Source organism: Hemiscyllium ocellatum, chromosome 11, assembly GCF_020745735.1.
Source record: "Hemiscyllium ocellatum isolate sHemOce1 chromosome 11, sHemOce1.pat.X.cur, whole genome shotgun sequence".
NCBI lineage: Eukaryota > Metazoa > Chordata > Chondrichthyes > Orectolobiformes > Hemiscylliidae > Hemiscyllium > Hemiscyllium ocellatum.
In genome coordinates this window covers 587,711-606,347 of record NC_083411.1, presented here as the reverse complement: position 1 = coordinate 606,347, position 18,637 = coordinate 587,711, and the positions used below count along the sequence as shown (strand labels likewise).

The 18,637-nt window shown below is 43.4% G+C and overlaps 1 protein-coding gene across 1 annotated transcript in view; it reads right to left on the bottom strand.

The window, feature by feature from the left end:
* The window catches only part of LOC132820340 (importin subunit alpha-4-like), a 124,191-nt gene that overhangs the window by 85,968 nt on the left and 19,586 nt on the right, over window positions 1-18,637 (bottom strand). The window contains exons 4-5 of the mRNA XM_060832365.1: window positions 12,485-12,514; window positions 12,289-12,341 (exon numbers count right to left, since the gene is read on the bottom strand). Of these exons, the coding sequence (XP_060688348.1) occupies window positions 12,289-12,341; window positions 12,485-12,514 (83 nt within the window). The remainder of the gene's footprint in view (window positions 1-12,288; window positions 12,342-12,484; window positions 12,515-18,637) is intronic.

The following is an 18,637-nucleotide window of genomic DNA, read 5'->3' as shown; positions in this document are numbered from 1 at the left end:
GGGCAAGAGGGAATGAATGTTGTAGATGTGGTATCAATCAAGCAAGACACTTTGTCCTGGATGATGTCAAGTTTCTTGAGTGCTGCTGGAGCTGCAAATATCCAGTCAAGTGGGGAGTATTCCATTACACTCCTCACTTGCGACTTGTAGATGGTGGACAGGATCGGGGGAATCAGGTGGTGAGTTCCTCCCTGCAGGATTTCCAGTCTTTGATTGCTCTTATAGCCATGGTATTTTGTTTCTTGTCTATAGCAATCTTCAGGATGTTGATAGCAGGGGATTCATCAATGATAACGTCAAAGGTTGATGGTTAAATTGTCTCTTGTTGGAGATGATCATTGACTGTACAAAAGTTAATTGCCACTTATCAATCTACCCCAGATATTGTCCAGATCCTGCTGCATTTGACAGGAATGCTTCAGTATGTTACTCACAAATGGTGCTGAACACTGGTTAGAACACTGCATTGAGGAACTCCTGAAGTAATGACCTGTGACTGAGATGACTGATCTTTGTTATGAAACTGTTGACAATACTGGACAAGTTAAGTTCTAAAATGAATCCTGTCTTGAGAGACCATACATTTGATTTTTGCAATACATTCACCATGCTGGTCAGTCACTAAACATATTCACAAGAGGCTGCCATTGTTCTTTTGTTAAGAGAACAAAATTTATTATGCATTAAAGGAAAAAATAAGTTTTACAGTGTAAAACAACTAGGTGAAACAGTATTACAGATATCAAAAATAAAGATACTTCCATTTTACCCCAAACAACAATACTCAAACCACAGTGAGGGATCACCCTGTTTCCATTTTAAAGTTCCTTGTTCAGTAACACCACTGTAATTGGATTCCTTTCAATCAAGACAATTTCTTTCGTCAATGTCCCTTCCTGGGATCCATGCAGAAACTGTTATCACAATCATTTATTTCTTAACATGAGTTCCTTAACCTCTTCTTCCATAGCCTTTTGTTTCTTGAGCTTTTCTCAATGACTCTGAGCCATGACTTTGGAGATTGCTAAACTGCACTGCACTTTTTAGATGGTTACGTCATTCTAAAAGGAAGTGTTTATGTCTCCCTGTCTCGAAACATTTCTGACATTCAGTCACCCACTCTTGAACAAAGTTAAAGTTGAAATGGAAACTTTGTCCAATAGAGGGAATTGCCTGTGAGACTCAACAATTTGATTGAGCATCACCTTGTGGGGTGCTGAGATATGATAGCCCCATTCCAGAGAACAAGTTTGGCAAATCACTCGGAAATTCATTTGTGCATCAGCATTTTTCTTTTATTTAACCTACTGTTCTGATCATCCTACACAGATGTTATTGCACACCTTTGCAGCATGTAGGTCTTGAATCTAGGCCTCATGGTCCAGGAGTATGGATGTTATCACTGCACAAGGAGGACCACTGAATTTAGTATCTCATAAACCATACAAAGCAATTCCAGTTGTGCAGCTTAGGTGCACTGGCCATGCTAAATTGTCCCATGGTGTCTAGAGATATGCAGGCTGGATAGATCAGCCATGATAAATGCAGGATTGCTGGGATGCTCCTCTGATGGCTACTTCAGTGTCAGTGGACCAAATGGCAACTAACTGCACTGAATGGATTCTATGATTCTGTGTCAAAAGGAATTCTTACACCTCAGTTTTAAAATCTCCAGACAACCTGTCACCACTCACAAAACACAAATCTGAAACTGAAACTTCTTAACTATACTACATAGAAATACAAATCAAACTTAAAGCTTTTCAAGTTTCCAGACATTATTATTAATACATCATAAAGTTGCATAACACTTAACAACCTCCTTTATGTTCGGTACGACTCCAACTAGTAGACACTACTCCCCACTCTTGGTCAAATGCTGCCTTGATGTCAAGGGTAGACACTCATCTCATCAATGGAGTTCTGCTCTTTTGTTCATTTCTAGACCAAGGCTGTAATGAAGTCAGATGCTGAATGGCCCAGGCGGAACCCAAATAAAAGCCCATAACAGCACCGCCTATAATCCTTTCCACTGTGCTGAGAATCAAGTGATGGACAACAATTGGTTGGGTGGGATTTGCCCTGTTTTTTTTGAGAGCAGAGCATCTGACACAATTGTCAGATAGATGGCAGCGTTGTAGCTGTTTGGCTAGGGGCATGACTAGAGGTTCTGAAATGGAGAGATAAATGGGAGGGGTGGGACTAGGGAGAAGGTAGTTAAGAAAGCAATAGGCGGATGGAGGTGGGGGTAAAGGTGATAGGTCAGAGTGTAGAGTGGAGCGGATAGGTGGGAAGGAATGTTGACAGGAGGGACAGGATAGGAGGGTGGTGCTGAACTGGAAGGTTGGAACTGGGGTAAGTGGGGGGAGGGGAATGAGGGAACTGGTGATGTCCACATTGACGCCCTGGGGTTGAAGTGTTCCGAGGCAGAAGATGAGGCGTTCTTCCTCCAGGCATCGGGTGGTGAGGGAGTGGCAGTGGAGGTGGCCCCCAGGACCTGCATATCCTCTGCAGAGTGGGAGGGGGAGTTGAAATGTTCAGCTACGGGATGGTGGAATTGCTTGGTGCAGCTGTCCCGGAGATGTTTTCTAAAGTACTCTGCGAGAAGACATCCAGTCTCCCCAACGTAGAGGAGAACGCATCGGGATCAACGGATACAATAAATGATGCGTGGAAGTGCAGGTGAAACTTTGATGGATGTGGAAGGCTCTATAGGGCCTTAGATGGAGGCAAGGGGGGAGGTGTGGATGCATGTTTTGCGATTCATGCGGTGGCAGGGGAAGGTGCCAGGACAGGAGGGTGGGTTGTTGGGAGGCTTGGACATGACCAGGTGGTCACAGAGGGAATGGTCTGTGCAGAAAGCATATATGGGTGGGAATGGAAATATCTCTTCGGTGGTGGGGTCAATTTGCAGGTGGCGGAAATGGCAGAGGATGATGCGATGGTTTGCCAAAATTGTTCTCTGGAATGGGCTGATAATGACTGAATTTCTGAGCACCCAAATGCTTAACCAAATTGTTGAGTCAACTTTAACTTTGTTCAAGAGTGGATGACCAAAGAGTTCTCTACACTGGGGAGACTGGATGCCTTCTTACAGAGTGCTTTAGGGAACATCTCTGGGACACCCGCACCAACCAACCCCACTGCCCCGTGGCTGAACATTTCAACTCCCCCTACCACTCTCCAAGAACATGCAGGTCTTGGGCCTCCTCCATCGCCACTCCCTCACCACCTGACGTCTGGAGGAAGAACACCTTATCTTGCGCTGCGGAACCCATCAACCCCAGGGCATGAATGTGGACTTCACTAGTTTCCTCTCCTGCCCCCCCCCCCCCACTGCCAAACACCACCACCTTACCCCAGTTCCAACCTTCCAGCCCAGGACCACCCTCATGACCTATCCTACTTATCATTCTTCCTTCCCACCTATCCACTCCACCCTCCTCTGACCTATAACCTTTACCCCCATCTCCAGCACTCTCAGCTACCTTCTCCATAACCCCCCCTGCCCCCCACCTCCCATTTTATCACTGCACGCCCAAGGCTCCCAGCCTTATTCCTGATGAAGGGGTCTGGCCCAAAACGTTGATTCTCCTGCTCCTTGGATGCTGCCTGACCTGCTGTGCTTTTCCAGCAACACACTCCAAACTCTGATCTCCAGCACCTGCGGACCTCACTGTCTCCTAGAGATTCTGAGAGCCATTTGATATGATGTTACTTCAAAGGTAACTTTTAAGCTTATGGAAATGAAAGCTTATGGTGTCCAGGGTAACATAACGGCATTATAGAAAACTGGCTCACCAACAGGAAGCAGCGATTAGGCATAAGTAGGTCATTTTCGGTTGGCAAGATGCAATAGGATACCACAGGGATTAATACTGGAGTTTCGAGTTTTTACAGTTTAAAGACTTAGACGAAGGGACTGAAGATACTGTTGCTAAACTTGCTGGCAATACAGGTAGGTAAGCTAATTCTAGTGGTAGGAAAGTAAACTATGAAGCATATAATATGGGAAATTGTGAATGTCCATTTTGGTCAAGAGAATTAAAAAAGCATATTACCTAAACTGTGGAAATTGAGGAGCTGAGATACAGAGTGACCTAGGTGCGCAAGTTCATGAATTGTAAGAGTTTAGTATGCATCTACAGAAAGTGTTTAGAAAAGCTAATCTAATGTTATCATTTAGGGAATCAAATCAAGGGAGGTTATGCTTCAGTTATACAGGATATTAGTGAGATCATATCTGTTGTGTACAGTATTGGTCTCTATTTAAGAAAAGATTTAGGTGTGCTGGAAACAGTTCAGGGGTTTACCACATTACTTCCTGGCATGGATGGGTTGACTTATGAGGAAAGGTTGGACAGGCTAGGCTTGTATCTGGAGTTCAGAAAAATATGAAGAGAGTTGATTTGATGCAGAGAAGTGAGTGGTCTTGACAAACTGGATGTAGAAAGGATGCTTCGTCATTTGAGAAGATCTTGAACTTGGGCATACTGTTTAAGGCAATGAAATGGAAAAGGGATGAGTGCTTTTGGAACTTACTTCCTCAAAAAAAAAGGTGGAAGCAGAGTCTTTGAATATTTTTAAGGTGGAAATAGGGACTTGGTAAGCAAGGGGCTTACAGGTTATTGACAGTAGCAGGAATAGGGAATAATTGGATCAGCCTTGATCTTATTCAAAGTTGAAGCAAGTTCAAAGGTCCAAGTGACTTATTCCAGCTCCTAATTTCTATGCTTAAATGCAATTCTTCAATACTTTTGTTACCATGTTGCCAGGACATTCAATGCTTCTAGAAGTCTCATGGAGTGATTCAAATTGGTTGAAGATTCATGTCAGTGATGCCAGGACCCTCATCAAGATGACAAGATGAATGATCCATTCAGCACCTCTGGATGAAGATGAATGCAAATACTTCAACATTGTATTTTGCAGTGATGTGCATGGCTCCCACATCATTGAGGATAGGGACAGTTGTGAAACCACCTCCTTCTGTTGGTTTAACTGCCCACCATTATTTGTCACTTGATGTAGAGACTGCAGACATTAGATTGTATTGATGAATCCTGGGATTGCTAACCTCTATGTATGTTGTGTGTCTGCTGCTGTTTGGCATACTACTTCTATGTTATAGCTTTTAAAGGTTGACAACTCATTTTTTAGTATGCCTGCAGCTGTTTCTGTCATGCCCACCTGCACTCTTCAATAAACCAAAGGTGATCCCCTGACTTGATGGTAATGGTGGAATGTAAAACATGCCAGGCTGTGAGGTTGTAGACCATATCAGAGTACAAATCTGCTGCTGCCGATGATCCAGAGCACTTTGTAGATACACATTTTTGAGTTGCTAGATCTGTTTGCAGTCTGTTCTACTTAGCATGATGGTAGTATCACATGAGGGACGGTACCTTCAATGGGAAGGCAGGATGTTTGACTCCATAAGGACTGTGCAGTGATCACTAGTAATACTGCAATGAACAGCTGCATCTGCAACAACTAGAACGTTGAGGAGGAGTTCAAGTAAGGTCTTCCCACTTGTTGGTTCCCTCACCACCTGCCACAGTCACAAATCTAGCAGAAAAGTCCATTAGGAGCCTATTTTTCATTACTCGTTCATCAAATGTGGGCATTGCTGACTACTGAGCCACTTTCCGAGATGAATATTCAAGTTTTGCATCCAGAGTACATTGTGTCCCCCTCACCCTCAGTGCTTTCTCCAAATACTGGTCAGTGTGGAGGAGAACTGATTGATCAGCCGAACTAGTGGGGGGGGATGTGGGATTGTGGTGAAGTGGAAGGGGGTTGTCAGATTTTCTTGCCATACCTTCATGGCATCAAATGTTGAGATTTCCCAAGGCAAGTCCCTCCAGATTGTATATTTCTGGATTAGCTGTTCTGCCAGGTCTGCTTTACTGGTAGGACAGGACGTGCCCAGCGATGAATTAAAACAAAGAATGCAGAAATTGGAGATCTGAAACAAAGAAATTGCTTTCAGTTCTCCCAATTTTTGCACAAGTCCCCAGATGTTACTAATGAGGATTGTGTAAAGTTGACAGGGCTTAGAGTGAGAGATGTACAGCACCAAAACATACCCTTCAGTCCAACTTGTCCATGCCAACCAGTCATCCTAACCTAATCCAGTCCCATTTGCCAGCGCTTGGCCCATATCTCTCTAAACCCTTCCTATTCATATACCTATCCAGATGCCTTTTAAATGTGGTAATTGTACCAGAGTTTGCTGTTAGCATTGCTCATGCCTGGATTGATGCTTGTTGGTCCATCCACTTTCATTGTTTTGCATCAGATTGATACAACTAGGTGGCTTGCTGAGCCATTTTACAGCCAACCACATTATGTGTGCCTGCAAACCCAGTGCAAAGATGACAACTTTTTTCTGAACGGCACTGGTGAACGAGATGGGTTTTTATGACAGTTGACAGTTAAATGGTCAGTATTAGACTAGCTTTTTAACCCAGATTTTATATTGAATTCAAATTTCATCATCTGCCATGGTGAGATTTGCCTGGGGTTCTACCAGTGAAATTATCACTATGTCACCACCTTTCCACTTTGAGGGTGATAGTTTGAACATTAACTAATGTATCAAGTGTGTGGTGCTGGAAAAGCACAGGAGATCAGGCAGCATCCGAGGAGCAGGAGAATCAACGTTTCAGGCATAAGCCCTTCATCAAAAAAGTCGAATCTCTTGTTCCTCGGATGCTGCCTGACCTGTTGTGCTTTTCCATCTCACATGGTGACCCATTTCTAAATTGGGGCAAGGCCAATTGTGATGGTATTAGACAGGAACTTTCAAAAGTTGATTGAGGGAGGCTGTTCAAGAGCAAAAGGACTTTTGGCTACTGGAAGGCTTTCAAAAACAAAAATAGAGTTCAGAGCCAGCATGTTTCTGTTAGTGTGAAGGGTAAGGCTGACAGAAGTGGGGAACACCGGATGACTAGAGATATTGAGGCTCTGGTCAACAGAAGGGAGATGTATGTCAGGTAGTAGTAGCATGGATCAAGTCAATCCCTGAAGGAGTATTAGGGTTTTAGGAGTACCTTAAGAGCGAAATCAGGACAACAAAAAGGGGAAGTGAGATAGCTTCGGCAGACAAAGTAAAGGAGAATTCAAAGAGATTCTACAAGTGTGTTAAGGACAAAAGAGTAACTAAGGAGACAATAGGGTCCTTTAAAGATCAAGGGCCATGGTAAGATCACATCGAGAGCACTGTGCATACCTGGGCCTGTGTTCACTGGAGTTCAGAAGAATGCAAGGAGATCTTACTGAAATGTATAAAATTCTGACAGGGCTGGACAGACTAGATGCAGGGATGATACTTCCCCTAGTTGAGGGGCCCAGAACAATGGGTCAAAATCAGGATTGGATCTCAATCTCTAAGTCATTTGGGACTGAGATGAGGTGAAATGTCTTCACACAGAGGCTGGTGATCCTGTGGAATTCTCTACCACAAAATGCTGTGGAGGTGAGGCCACTGAATATATTTAAGAAAAAAATAGATTTCTAAAACCTAAAGGGGTATGGGGACAGCACAGGAGTATGGCACTGAGTTAGATCAGTCATGATCACGTTGAATGATGGGGCAAGCTCAATGGGCTGAATGGTAAACTCCTGCTCCTATTTTCTGTTTCGATGTCCCATGATTATAGACCACCCCCCCCACAGCCAAGGGAAATAGGGCATTCCTTTCCACTACCTGGACCCCTCATAAGTTTGTACACCTTAATTAGGTTCCTTCTCATCAGTTCCAACTAATCTAACCACTCCTCATAACTAACACTTAAGTCCAGGCAAATGGATCTGAAGTGCAAAGGGATTTGGGAGTCCTAATCCAGGTTTCTCTTAAGGTAAACTTGCAGGTTGAGTCAGTTATTAGGAAGGAAAAATACAATATTGTCATTCATCTCAAGAGGATTAGAGTATAAAAACAGGGATGTACCTCTTAGGCTTTAGAAGGCTCTGGACAGACTGCATTTAGAGTACTGTGAGCAATTTTGGGCCCATACCTCAGGATGGATGTACTGGCCCTGGAGTGGGTCCATGGGAGATTCAAGAGAATGATCCCAGGAATGAAAGGCTTAACATATGAGGAATGTTTGGAGACTCAGACTATACTCAATGGAGTTTAGGAGGCTGAGAGGGCATCTGGTTGAAACATAGAATACTGAACAGCCTGGACAGAGTGAACATTGGGATATATATACATATACATACACACACACACACACACACACACACAAATGATTTGGACGGAGATATAAGTGACCTGATTAGCAAGTTTGCCGACTCATGGTCTCAAAGCTATGGAGGCCAGGCCATTAGCTACATTTAAAACAAAGATAGATAAGTTCTTGATTGCCATGGGGATCAAAGCTTACGGGGAGAAAGCGGGAAAATGGGGTTAATAAACCTATCAGCCATGCTTGAATGGTGGAGCAGACTCAATGGGCTGATAGGCCATAGACATAGGAGCAGAAATTAGGCCAATCTCAAACTAAAGAAGTGTTAGCTAATGAATTTGGAGGGGGCTAATAAGGCAACAGAGTACGCAATAAATGGATGGATGCGAAATAGTGTAAAGGAACACGGGGACTGTGAACAGCATGCCCAGCAATCTCTGAAGTTATAGCAGATATGCCACATACAGGATACTTGCCTTTATTAATTGATTTGGAGCTGCCAGTGTTGGACTGAGATATACAAAGTTAAGATCATAACTTAGTATTCCAAAAGTTACTGCTTTCACATGAACCTGTTGGACTATAACCTGGTGCTGTGAGTTTTTAACTTCATTAATTGAGGAATAAAATATAAGCACTGAGAGGTTATGTTGGAACCGTGCAAAACATTAAAATCTTCTCCCTACCGTTTCTCATATGAGTAAATCTTTTCTACAAAAGTGGCCAGACCTAAATGCAGTCCTCCACCTGTGGTCTAATTAATATTTTAGATGGCTCCAACACAACCTCTCAGCTCTTATGTTCTATTCCTTAATTAATAAAGGCAAGTATCTCATATGTAGTCTCAACTGCTACTCCTCCAGAGATCACTGCACATGCACTTCACTGTCCCCCGTTCCTATACACTATTCCACATCCTCCCATTTATTATATATTTGGTTGCTTTGTTACCTTTTCCAAATACATTAGCTAATACTTCTCTAGTTTGGAGATTCATTTATCACTGTTCAGCCTACTGATATCTTTGTGCAATTGCTATAATAGGAGAGCTTTAATAAGCCTAATATACTAGGACACTAATAATTACCCAGAAAACTTCCAGACTGTCTTTCTTTTCCAATAAGTGAGGACACATAGCTGGATCTGGTTCTGGGGAATGAGGTGAAATAATCAAATCATTTGCAGGACCATAAGCGAACAATGAGTTGCCTTTAGGAAGAGACAGTTCAATTGAGGTACATTCCAGCAAACTGGAAAGGTACGAAGTTGGAGTTCCTTCAATGACAAAAGAGATGGAAACTAAGGTAAAGCAGAAAAGGGTGCATCACATAATTTCAGGTTGACAATATAAGTGGAGATTGAGGTTCACAGAATTGTTATGGTGCAGAAGGAAGCCATTTGTCCCAAGATATCGGCACTGACTATTTTAGCTTAGTGCCAGTCTCCTGCCTTTTCCCTGCATATTGGATGAACATTTAAATAGAAACAATGCCCTCTCGAATGCCTTAATTAAATCTACCTCTACCACATTGCCAGGCAATGTATTCCAGACCATGACTAGCCACTGTGTGAAAAAGTTTTTTTCTCGTCTTGCAAAAGACTTTAAAACTGTCGTAGGTTAATCATCTCGGTTCCAGGAGTTCATCAGAGCAGTGTTCTAGACACAATCTACCTCAGCTGCTTCATTAATGACCTTCCCTCCATCATAATGTCAGAAATGGGGATATTTGCCAATGATTGCACAATGTTAAGCACCATTTGTGACTACTCAGATAATGAAGCAGTTTGTGCCCACATACAACAACACCTGGACAATATCTAGGTACAAGACAATAACCATTTTCAACAAGAGAGAATCTAATCACTGTCCCTTGACATTCATTGGCATCATCATCATCATCATCGAATCCCCTACTATTGTCATCCTGGGAGTTACTACTGGCCAGAATCCAAACTGAATTAATCATCTAAGTGCTGTGGTTATAAGGGCAGGTCAGGGGCTAAGATTCTTGCAAGTAACTCACCTCCTGACTCCCAAAGGCCTGGCCAACATCAACAAGGCACAAGTCAGGAGTGTGATGCAATTCTCCTCGTTTGCCTGGATGAGTACAACTCCACTGCACTCAAGAAGCTTGACACAATCCAGGACAAAGGAGCCTGCTTGAATGGCACATTCATAAACATTCAGTCTCCACCACTGATGCTCAGTAGCAGCAGTGTGTGCCATCTACAAGATACGTGGCATAAATTCACCAGGACTCCCAAGACCACTACAAACCTATGACCACTACCATTAGAAGGACAACAGCAGCAATTACATGGGAACACCACCTACAAATTCCTCCCCAACAATCCTCAGTTATTGAAATACCTACATTGTCATACAGTATAGAAACAGACCCTGCAGCCCACCAACAAATGCCAAGCTACACTAATCCTATTTACCTGCACTTGGTCCATAGTCTACTATGTCCTGGAATTTTAAGCATTCATCCAGTATCTGCCTCCACTAACATCTCAGATGGCACATTCCATACTTCTACCACCCACTGAGTGAGAAACATCTCTCTCATTTCTTCTAAACCACTTTCTCCTCACCTTAAACTTCTGCCCCCTGGCCTTAGATGCATCCGCCATGGGAAGAGATTCTTACAATCTACTGTGTTTACCTTTCAATTTTATATACATCAATCAGATCTCTTCTGTTCCAAGGAAAACAAATCTAGCCTATCCAGGCTCTCTTCTTCACGGAGACTTTTCATTCCAGGCAACACCTGAGACATTCCAGAGGACATGATTATTTACAGAATAGCATCAAGTCAGAGATGTACAGCACGGAAACAGACCCTTCGGTCCAACTCATCCATGCCAACCAGATATCCTAACTTAATCTAGTCCCATTTGCCAGCACTTAGTCCTTATCCCTGTAAACCATTCCTATTCATACACCCATCTGGATGCCTTTTAAATCCTGTATTTGTACCAGCCTCCACGCTTCCTCTGGCACCGCCCTGAGGTGAAAATGTTGACCCTCGAGTCCTTTTTATATCTTTACCCTCTCACCCTAAACTTAGAGCTTAGGGCTTAGAATCCCCAAGTGTAGAAACAGGCCTTTCAGCCCAGCACATCCATACTGACTTTCCAAACAGTAACCCACCCAGATTTCTCTACATTTACCCTGACTAATGCACCTAACACTGGACAATTTAGCATGGCCAATTCATCTAACACACACCTTTGGATTGCAGGAGGAAACCACAGCATCCGAAGAAAACCCACACAGACATGAGGAGAATGTACAAACTCCACACGGACAGGTGCCCGAGGCTGAAATCGAACCCAGGTCCCTGGGGCTGTGAGGCAACAGTGCTAACCATTGAGCCACCATGCTGCCCATGTAGGGATTCTAGAAACTGTATTCTAGTTCTGGACATCCCCACCCGAGGGAAGAGACCTTGTCTATTTATCCTATCCTTCATTACTTTATAAACCTCTAAGGTCACCCCACAGCCCCGCCGCTCCAGGAAAAACAGCCCAAGCCTATTCAGCCTCTCCCTATAGCTCAAATCCTCCAAACCTGGCAACATCCTTAGAAATCTTTTCAAATTTCACAACATCCTTCCAATAGGAAGGAGACCAGAACTGCATGCAATATTCCAACAGTGGCCTAACCAATGTCCTGTACAGCCGCAACATGACCTCCCAACTCCTGTACACAATACTCTGACCAATAAAGCATACCAAACGCCTTCTTCACTATCCTATCTACATGCTACTCCACTTTCAAGGAACTATGATCCTGCACTCCAAGGTCTCTTTGTTCAGCATCAAGTCATGATGTGTTTGGATGGCTAAAGCAGACACTTGGGCTGAATGGCCCCCTTCTGCACGATAACACTTCCGTGAATCTATCTCCAAAAAGATGTTCAGGGCTATGAGGAAAGGGTGTTACAGTGAGACTAGCTGACTGCTTTTGCAGACAAACTCATGGATATGATGAGCTGAATGTCCTCCTTGTGTTGAAACCATTCAATGGTTTGTATGAAATTCATGACATATTTAACTGAAACAAAATATAAACATCAATCATTACCTGGCTGCTTGAACTGCACTGAGCTGTACCACGGGATTGTCACTCGAAGCTCCCTAAAAAAACCCAGAATAATTTAACATAAAGCCTCTAGCATTTAAGAAATGACCTGGATTTTTAAAGTTTTTTAATAAAAATATACATTCGCTTTTTAAAAATGATTTTGCAGTATTCTGCAGTGATCTAATGTTGCACGTACCTGCACAATCCCCGACAATGTGATTGATTGCTGCAAAAGAACAAAAAAATTATTTACATTTCTTTCCATGGCACAGGTTCAGTTTAAAAATTGTTAACAAGAAAATACTTCTAACGAAAGTAAATTAAAAATTACATAGCATCTTGCTGACCAGACACTGATGGAGTAGTTGACCTATAGGCCCATCAAAACTACCACTCCACTAGAGATAATTGCAAACATCCACAATCAACACTCCAACTATGCTGAAACACATGACTTAGGCTTATGGAAAGAATTGTTACTCTTAAAAACAAGTTGCAGAAACTCATTGTATGTTGTCTACATTGTTGCAAGCAGTAGGGGAAGTTGTTTGCAGATTGCACACAGTCCCATGGTACCAGACAGGGCGAGATTTGTCTAGCAGCAAGTAGTCCATTGGCTTATGCATTTGTGATCAATTTTGGGCACCATAGATCATCTGTCTGATGACAACGTTCTGCTGGTTTTGGCCTCCAGAACAGCTCGAGAGTGTGAATAATATAGTGAGAAGCCTTCCATCTTTAGAAAGGTAGATGGTCTCTGTGTGCAATAAAAATGTCTGAAGAAAGCCACTTATTTTCTCTCCCCATTTGCTGTTAGCTGTTGCCCTTAAACAGAAATTAAGAGAGACTTTGCAGTTAGTGTTTGAGTTGTCCTGCGCCTTTTGTGAAGTGAACACATGAACAAATGAATTAGGAGGACGGCATTTGGCCCCTTGAGCTTGTCCAGCCACTAAATAAGCTCATGAATAATTGTTCAAAGTTTGTGAGAAGATTTGTAGCTCGGGTGCTCGTTGTTGTGGTTCTGTTCGCCGAGCTGGGAGTTTTTGTTGCAGACGTTTCGTCCCCTTTCTAGGTGACATCTTCAGTGCTTGGGAGCCTCCTGTGAAGCGCTGTGAAGGACTCATAGCAGAAGCAGTAATGCAAAGGTTAGAAAAAAAAAGTTCTAACACAATTACAACCCAAACTCTGGGTCAGATACGTGGACGACACCTTTGTAATCATTAAAAACACAGACAGAACACACACTGGATCATCAACGCCACACTCGCAGGAATCCGATTCACGAGAGGGGAAGAAAAGGACAACCAGCTCCCATTCCTAGACGTAATGGTACAAAGAACACCGAACAGAGAATTCACAACGAAGGTATACAGGAAAGCCACACACACAGACCAAGTCCTGAACTATGAAAGCAACCACCCCAACACACACAAGCGAAAGTTGCATCAGGACATTATTCAAAAGGGCCACAACACACTGCAGCACACCAGAACTACAAAAACAGGAAGAACACCTATACAAAGGTGTTCACCAAGAATGGATACCCACTCAATTTCATCAACAGATGCCTTAAGGAAAGACAACGAAATGAAGTCATGCCACAACCCAAAGGACTGGCCACACTCCCATACATCAGGAGCATTTCTGAACTGACAGCCAGACTGCTGCGACCACTAGGACTCATAACAGCACACAAACCAACAGCCACCCTCAGACAACAACTCACCAGGACAAAGGACCTGATACCCAGCATGAGCAAAACCAATGTAGTGTACAAAATCCCATGCAAGGACTGCACAAAACACTACATAGGACAAACAGCAAGACACCTAACAACCCGCATCCATGAACACCAACTAGCCACGAAACGACACGACCAGCTATCCCTACACTCAGATGACAAACAACACGAATTCGATTAGGACAACACCACTATTATAGGGCAGGCCAAACAGAGAACAGCCAGGAATTCCTAGAGGCATGGCACTCATCCACAAATTCTATCAACAGACACAACGACCAAGACCCTATATACCGGCCACTGCAGCGGACAGCAAATGACAACCGGAAGCGGCAGATTCAAACCAGTATAAATGCCGGAGGAATCAGCACAGAAGCGCTTCACAGGAGGCTCCCAAGCACTGAAGATGTCACCTAGAAAGGGGACGAAACGTTTGCAACAAAAACTCCCAGCTCGGCGAATAGAATCATGAATAATTGGTTGTTGTTTTTAAAAATTTATTCATGTGATGCAGGCATTTCTGGCTGGGTCACCATTGACTGCCCCTATCCTGAGTTGCCTATGGGAAAGTACTGGTAAGCTGCCTTCTTGAACCATTAACCCTAACCCGCAACCACACTTTCCCATATTCCCTCAACTGCCTTTCACTCATTCACTGGAACCAATCCACCTAGTTCCAGTCTTTCATGCAAGGGGAAATATTCTTTTCACATCTATTTTGTTAAATCCCCTCAGACTCATACATGCTTCAATATCATCACCTTTCAGTCAGCTAACTGGCAATGAATAAAGGCCCAGTCCAACCTTTTCTCCACAAGGTTAACTCTTCCATGCCAGTAATTTGATGAAACATTCCTGAACTGTTTCTAATGCAAGTATGCTTTTCCTTAAATAAGATGAACTAAATTGTATACAGTAATCCCAAATGTGGACAGGGAGATGGTGGCAAACTGGTAATTAATACACACCCAAGTTTAATATTCTGGGGAATCCTATCATGGCAGACAGTGAAAGCTGAATTTGAAGAAAGAAAAACTGGAATAAAAAGCTAGGCTAATGGCGATCATATAACCACTTTCAATTGTTGTAAAAACCTACCCAGTCCTCTAATGTCCTATAGGGAAACAAATATGCTGTCCTTGCCTGATCTGGCCTATATGTGACTCCAGACCACAGCAATGGGTTTTAACTGCCTCCGGGCAATTAATGTCAGCCTAGCCAGTGATGCCCACATCCTATCAGTGAATCTTTTGTTTTTAAGTGAAATCAAGGCCGTGTTCAGCTTCCATAAAGAACCTGGAGGAAAGAGACTGAGGAACACAAAGCCCTGGCAAACCAAAAGGATCAACTGGAGAATCCTTGTTGACTGGTGCTGTTGAACAGCAATTCCCAGTTTCCTTCCTCTCTTCAGATAAAACTGAGTTTTCTCATTTGTCTGTGTGAGGAGAGGGTTTAAAATTGGGTGAGGAGTTTAAACCAGCAGAGCCCTTATGTTGATAGTTCATAGTTGTTGTTATTAGAATTTACTCATTTATAACCAACAGTTAAGTACAGGAACCCCTGGTCAGAGTTTTCCATTAACTAGAGTCCTATTTTACATCCTTTGATTAAACCTTTCTTGTAAGATGATGCAAGATTAGTGGGACTAGAGTATCAGTACACCTGATCAAGTGAGTCATAAAAAGGGAATTTTTAGCTCTGGTTCCAGTCTCTCTTACAAAGGAAAACATCTTCTCAGAATCTTACACATTATTCCCTATACATAAGCTAAGATTATTTCTCATTCTTCTGAACTCCAATGAATACCAACCTTCCTTCATAAGCTCTTCATTCCAGGAATGAGCCAAGTGAATCTTCACTGAACTGCTTCGAACACAATCATGGATATTTTAAATCAACATGTTCAGGGATGGTACAACATGTTTCGGGTAGGTGGGACTTTAACTCAGACCTCTGATGCAATTATATCCCTTTTCAAATAAGAGACCAAAATTATGCCTCTATCTACCGGATACTGCATTGTGGTTCCTTGGTGCAGTGTTCTTCAGATTCCCTCACAAAACGGATATGGAGGCAATGGAGAAAGTGAAAAGAAATTAAAAGTAAGATATTGTAACTGAGCATTTACACCCATGAGGAAAAAGAGAAGTTGAGAGGAGGGACACCGATCAGAAGTCTTCAACATTCTGAAGTTATTTGATGGTCTAAATGTGCAGAATATAGTTCCACAAGCAGGTGAGATCAAAACTGCATCCATAAATAATATAGTCACTAATAAATCATGGGGGAAACTTAGAAGTAATTTCTTTCCCCAGGGATTAGCAAGGATAGTGAAAGCACACCCACAGGAATTAGTGGAGTCAGATAGCACAGATGCATTCAAAAGTAATTTAGATAGGTTCTTGGCACAGAAAGAAATACAGCAAACTTGTGACAGAATTAGACAGGAGAGTGAACTGTGAGGAGGGTGCAGAGATGTGTCAATCTGATTTCGACAAGCTGAATGTCAAATGCATGGCAAATTATTGAAATGTGGATAAACATGAGGACATCATCTCTGGTATCCAAACCAAAAGGCAAATTATTTGAAAGGTTATAAATTGAGAGGGGGTCCTTAAGGGGGAGGGGGAGCAGCCCCAGATCGTGGTCCACGTTGGCACCAACGATATAGGTAGGAAGAAGGGTGAGGATGTCAGACAGGCTTTCAGGGAGCTAGGTTGGAAGCTCAGAGTTAGAACAAACAGAGTTGTAGTCTCTGGTTTGTTACCCGTGCCACGTGATAGAGAGTCAAGGAATAGGGAGAGAGAGCAGTTAAATGCGTGGCTACAGGGATGGTGCAGGAGGGAGGGATTCCGGTTTCTGGACAACTGGGGTCCTTTCTGGGGAAGGTGGGACCTCTATAAAAAGGATGGGCTACACCTGAACCTGAGGGGTACCAGTATCCTTGGGGGGAGGTTTGCTAGTGCTCTTTGGGAGGGTTTAAACTAACTCCGCGGGGGCATGGGAACCAGGACTGTAGCTTTAGGGTACAGGACCTTGAGTGTAGGGAGGTTAGGAATAATGCAGTGATCTCTAAGGAGGGTGCCTGTAACCAGAAGGGTGGATTGAAGTGTGTATACTTCAATGCCAGAAGTATAAGGAATAAGGTAGGTGAACTTGCAGCGTGGGTTGGTACCTGGGACTTCGATGTTGTGGCCATTACAGAGACGTGGGTAGAACAGGGGCAGGAATGGCTGTTGCACGTTCCAGGGTTCAAATGTTTTAGTAGGATCAGACATGGGGGTAAAAAAGGGGGAGGCGTGGCATTACTTGTCAAAGATAGTATCACAGCAGTGGAATGGACGATGGAAGAGGACTTGCCATCTGAGGTAGTTTGGGCTGAGGTTAGAAATAGGAAAGGTGAGGTCACCCTGTTAGGTGTTTTCTACAGGCCTCCTAATAGTCCTAGAGAAGTAGAGGATAATATTGCGAGGATGATTCAGGAAAAGTGTGAAGGTAGCAGGGTGGTTGTTATGGGGGACTTTAACTTCCCAGATATTGACTGGGAGAGCTATAGCTCGAGTTCATTAGATGGGTCGGTGTTTGTCCAATGTGTGCAGGAGGGTTTCCTGACACAATATGTAGACAGGCCAACAAGAGGGGAGGCTATATTGGATTTGGTTCTAGGTAATGAACCAGGCCAGGTGTTAGACTTGGAGGTAGGTGAGCACTTCGGGGACAGTGACCACAACTCAGTGACTTTTACTTTAGTGATGGAGAGGGATAATTGTGCGCCGCAGGGCAAGAGTTATAGCTGGGGGCAGGGAAATTATGATGCAGTGAGGCATGACTTAGGATGTGTGGATTGGAAAAACAGGCTTCAAGAGAAGAACACTAATGAGATGTGGGGATTGTTCAAGGAGCAGCTACTGCGTGTCCTCGATAGGTGTGTACCAGTCAGGCATGGTGTAAAGGGCCTTGTGAGGCAGCCGTGGTTTAGTAAGGAATTGGAGTCCCTTGTGAAAGGGAAGGCGGCATATGTAAAGATGAGGCGTGAAGGTTCAGTAGGGGCGATTGAGAGTTATAAGGTAGCCAGGAAGGAGCTAAAGAGGGAGCTAAGAGAAGCGAGAAGGGGACATGAAAAGTCTTTAGCTGGTAGGATTAGGGAAAACCCAAAGGCTTTCTATAGGTATGTCAAGAATAAAAGGATGACTAGGGTAGGTATCGGTCCAGTCAAGGATAGTAGTGGGAAGTTGTGTGTGGAGGCGGAGGAGATTGGAGAGACATTAAATCAGTACTTTTCATCAGTATTCACTCAGGAACAGGACACTGTTGCTGATGTGAATATGGAATCACAAATAATTAGAATGGATGCCCTGGAAATATGCAGGGAAGAGGTTTTGGGAATATTGGAAAGGATGAATATAGATAAGTCTCCTGGGCCTGATGGCATTTACCCCAGGATCCTATGGGAAGCTAGGGAGGAGATAGCAGAGCCATTGGCCTGGATTTTTATGTCGTCATTGTCAACGGGAATAGTACCAGAGGACTGGAGGATAGCGAATGTGGTCCCATTGTTCAAGAAAGGGAGTAGGGATAGCCCTAGTAACTATAGGCCAGTGAGTCTGA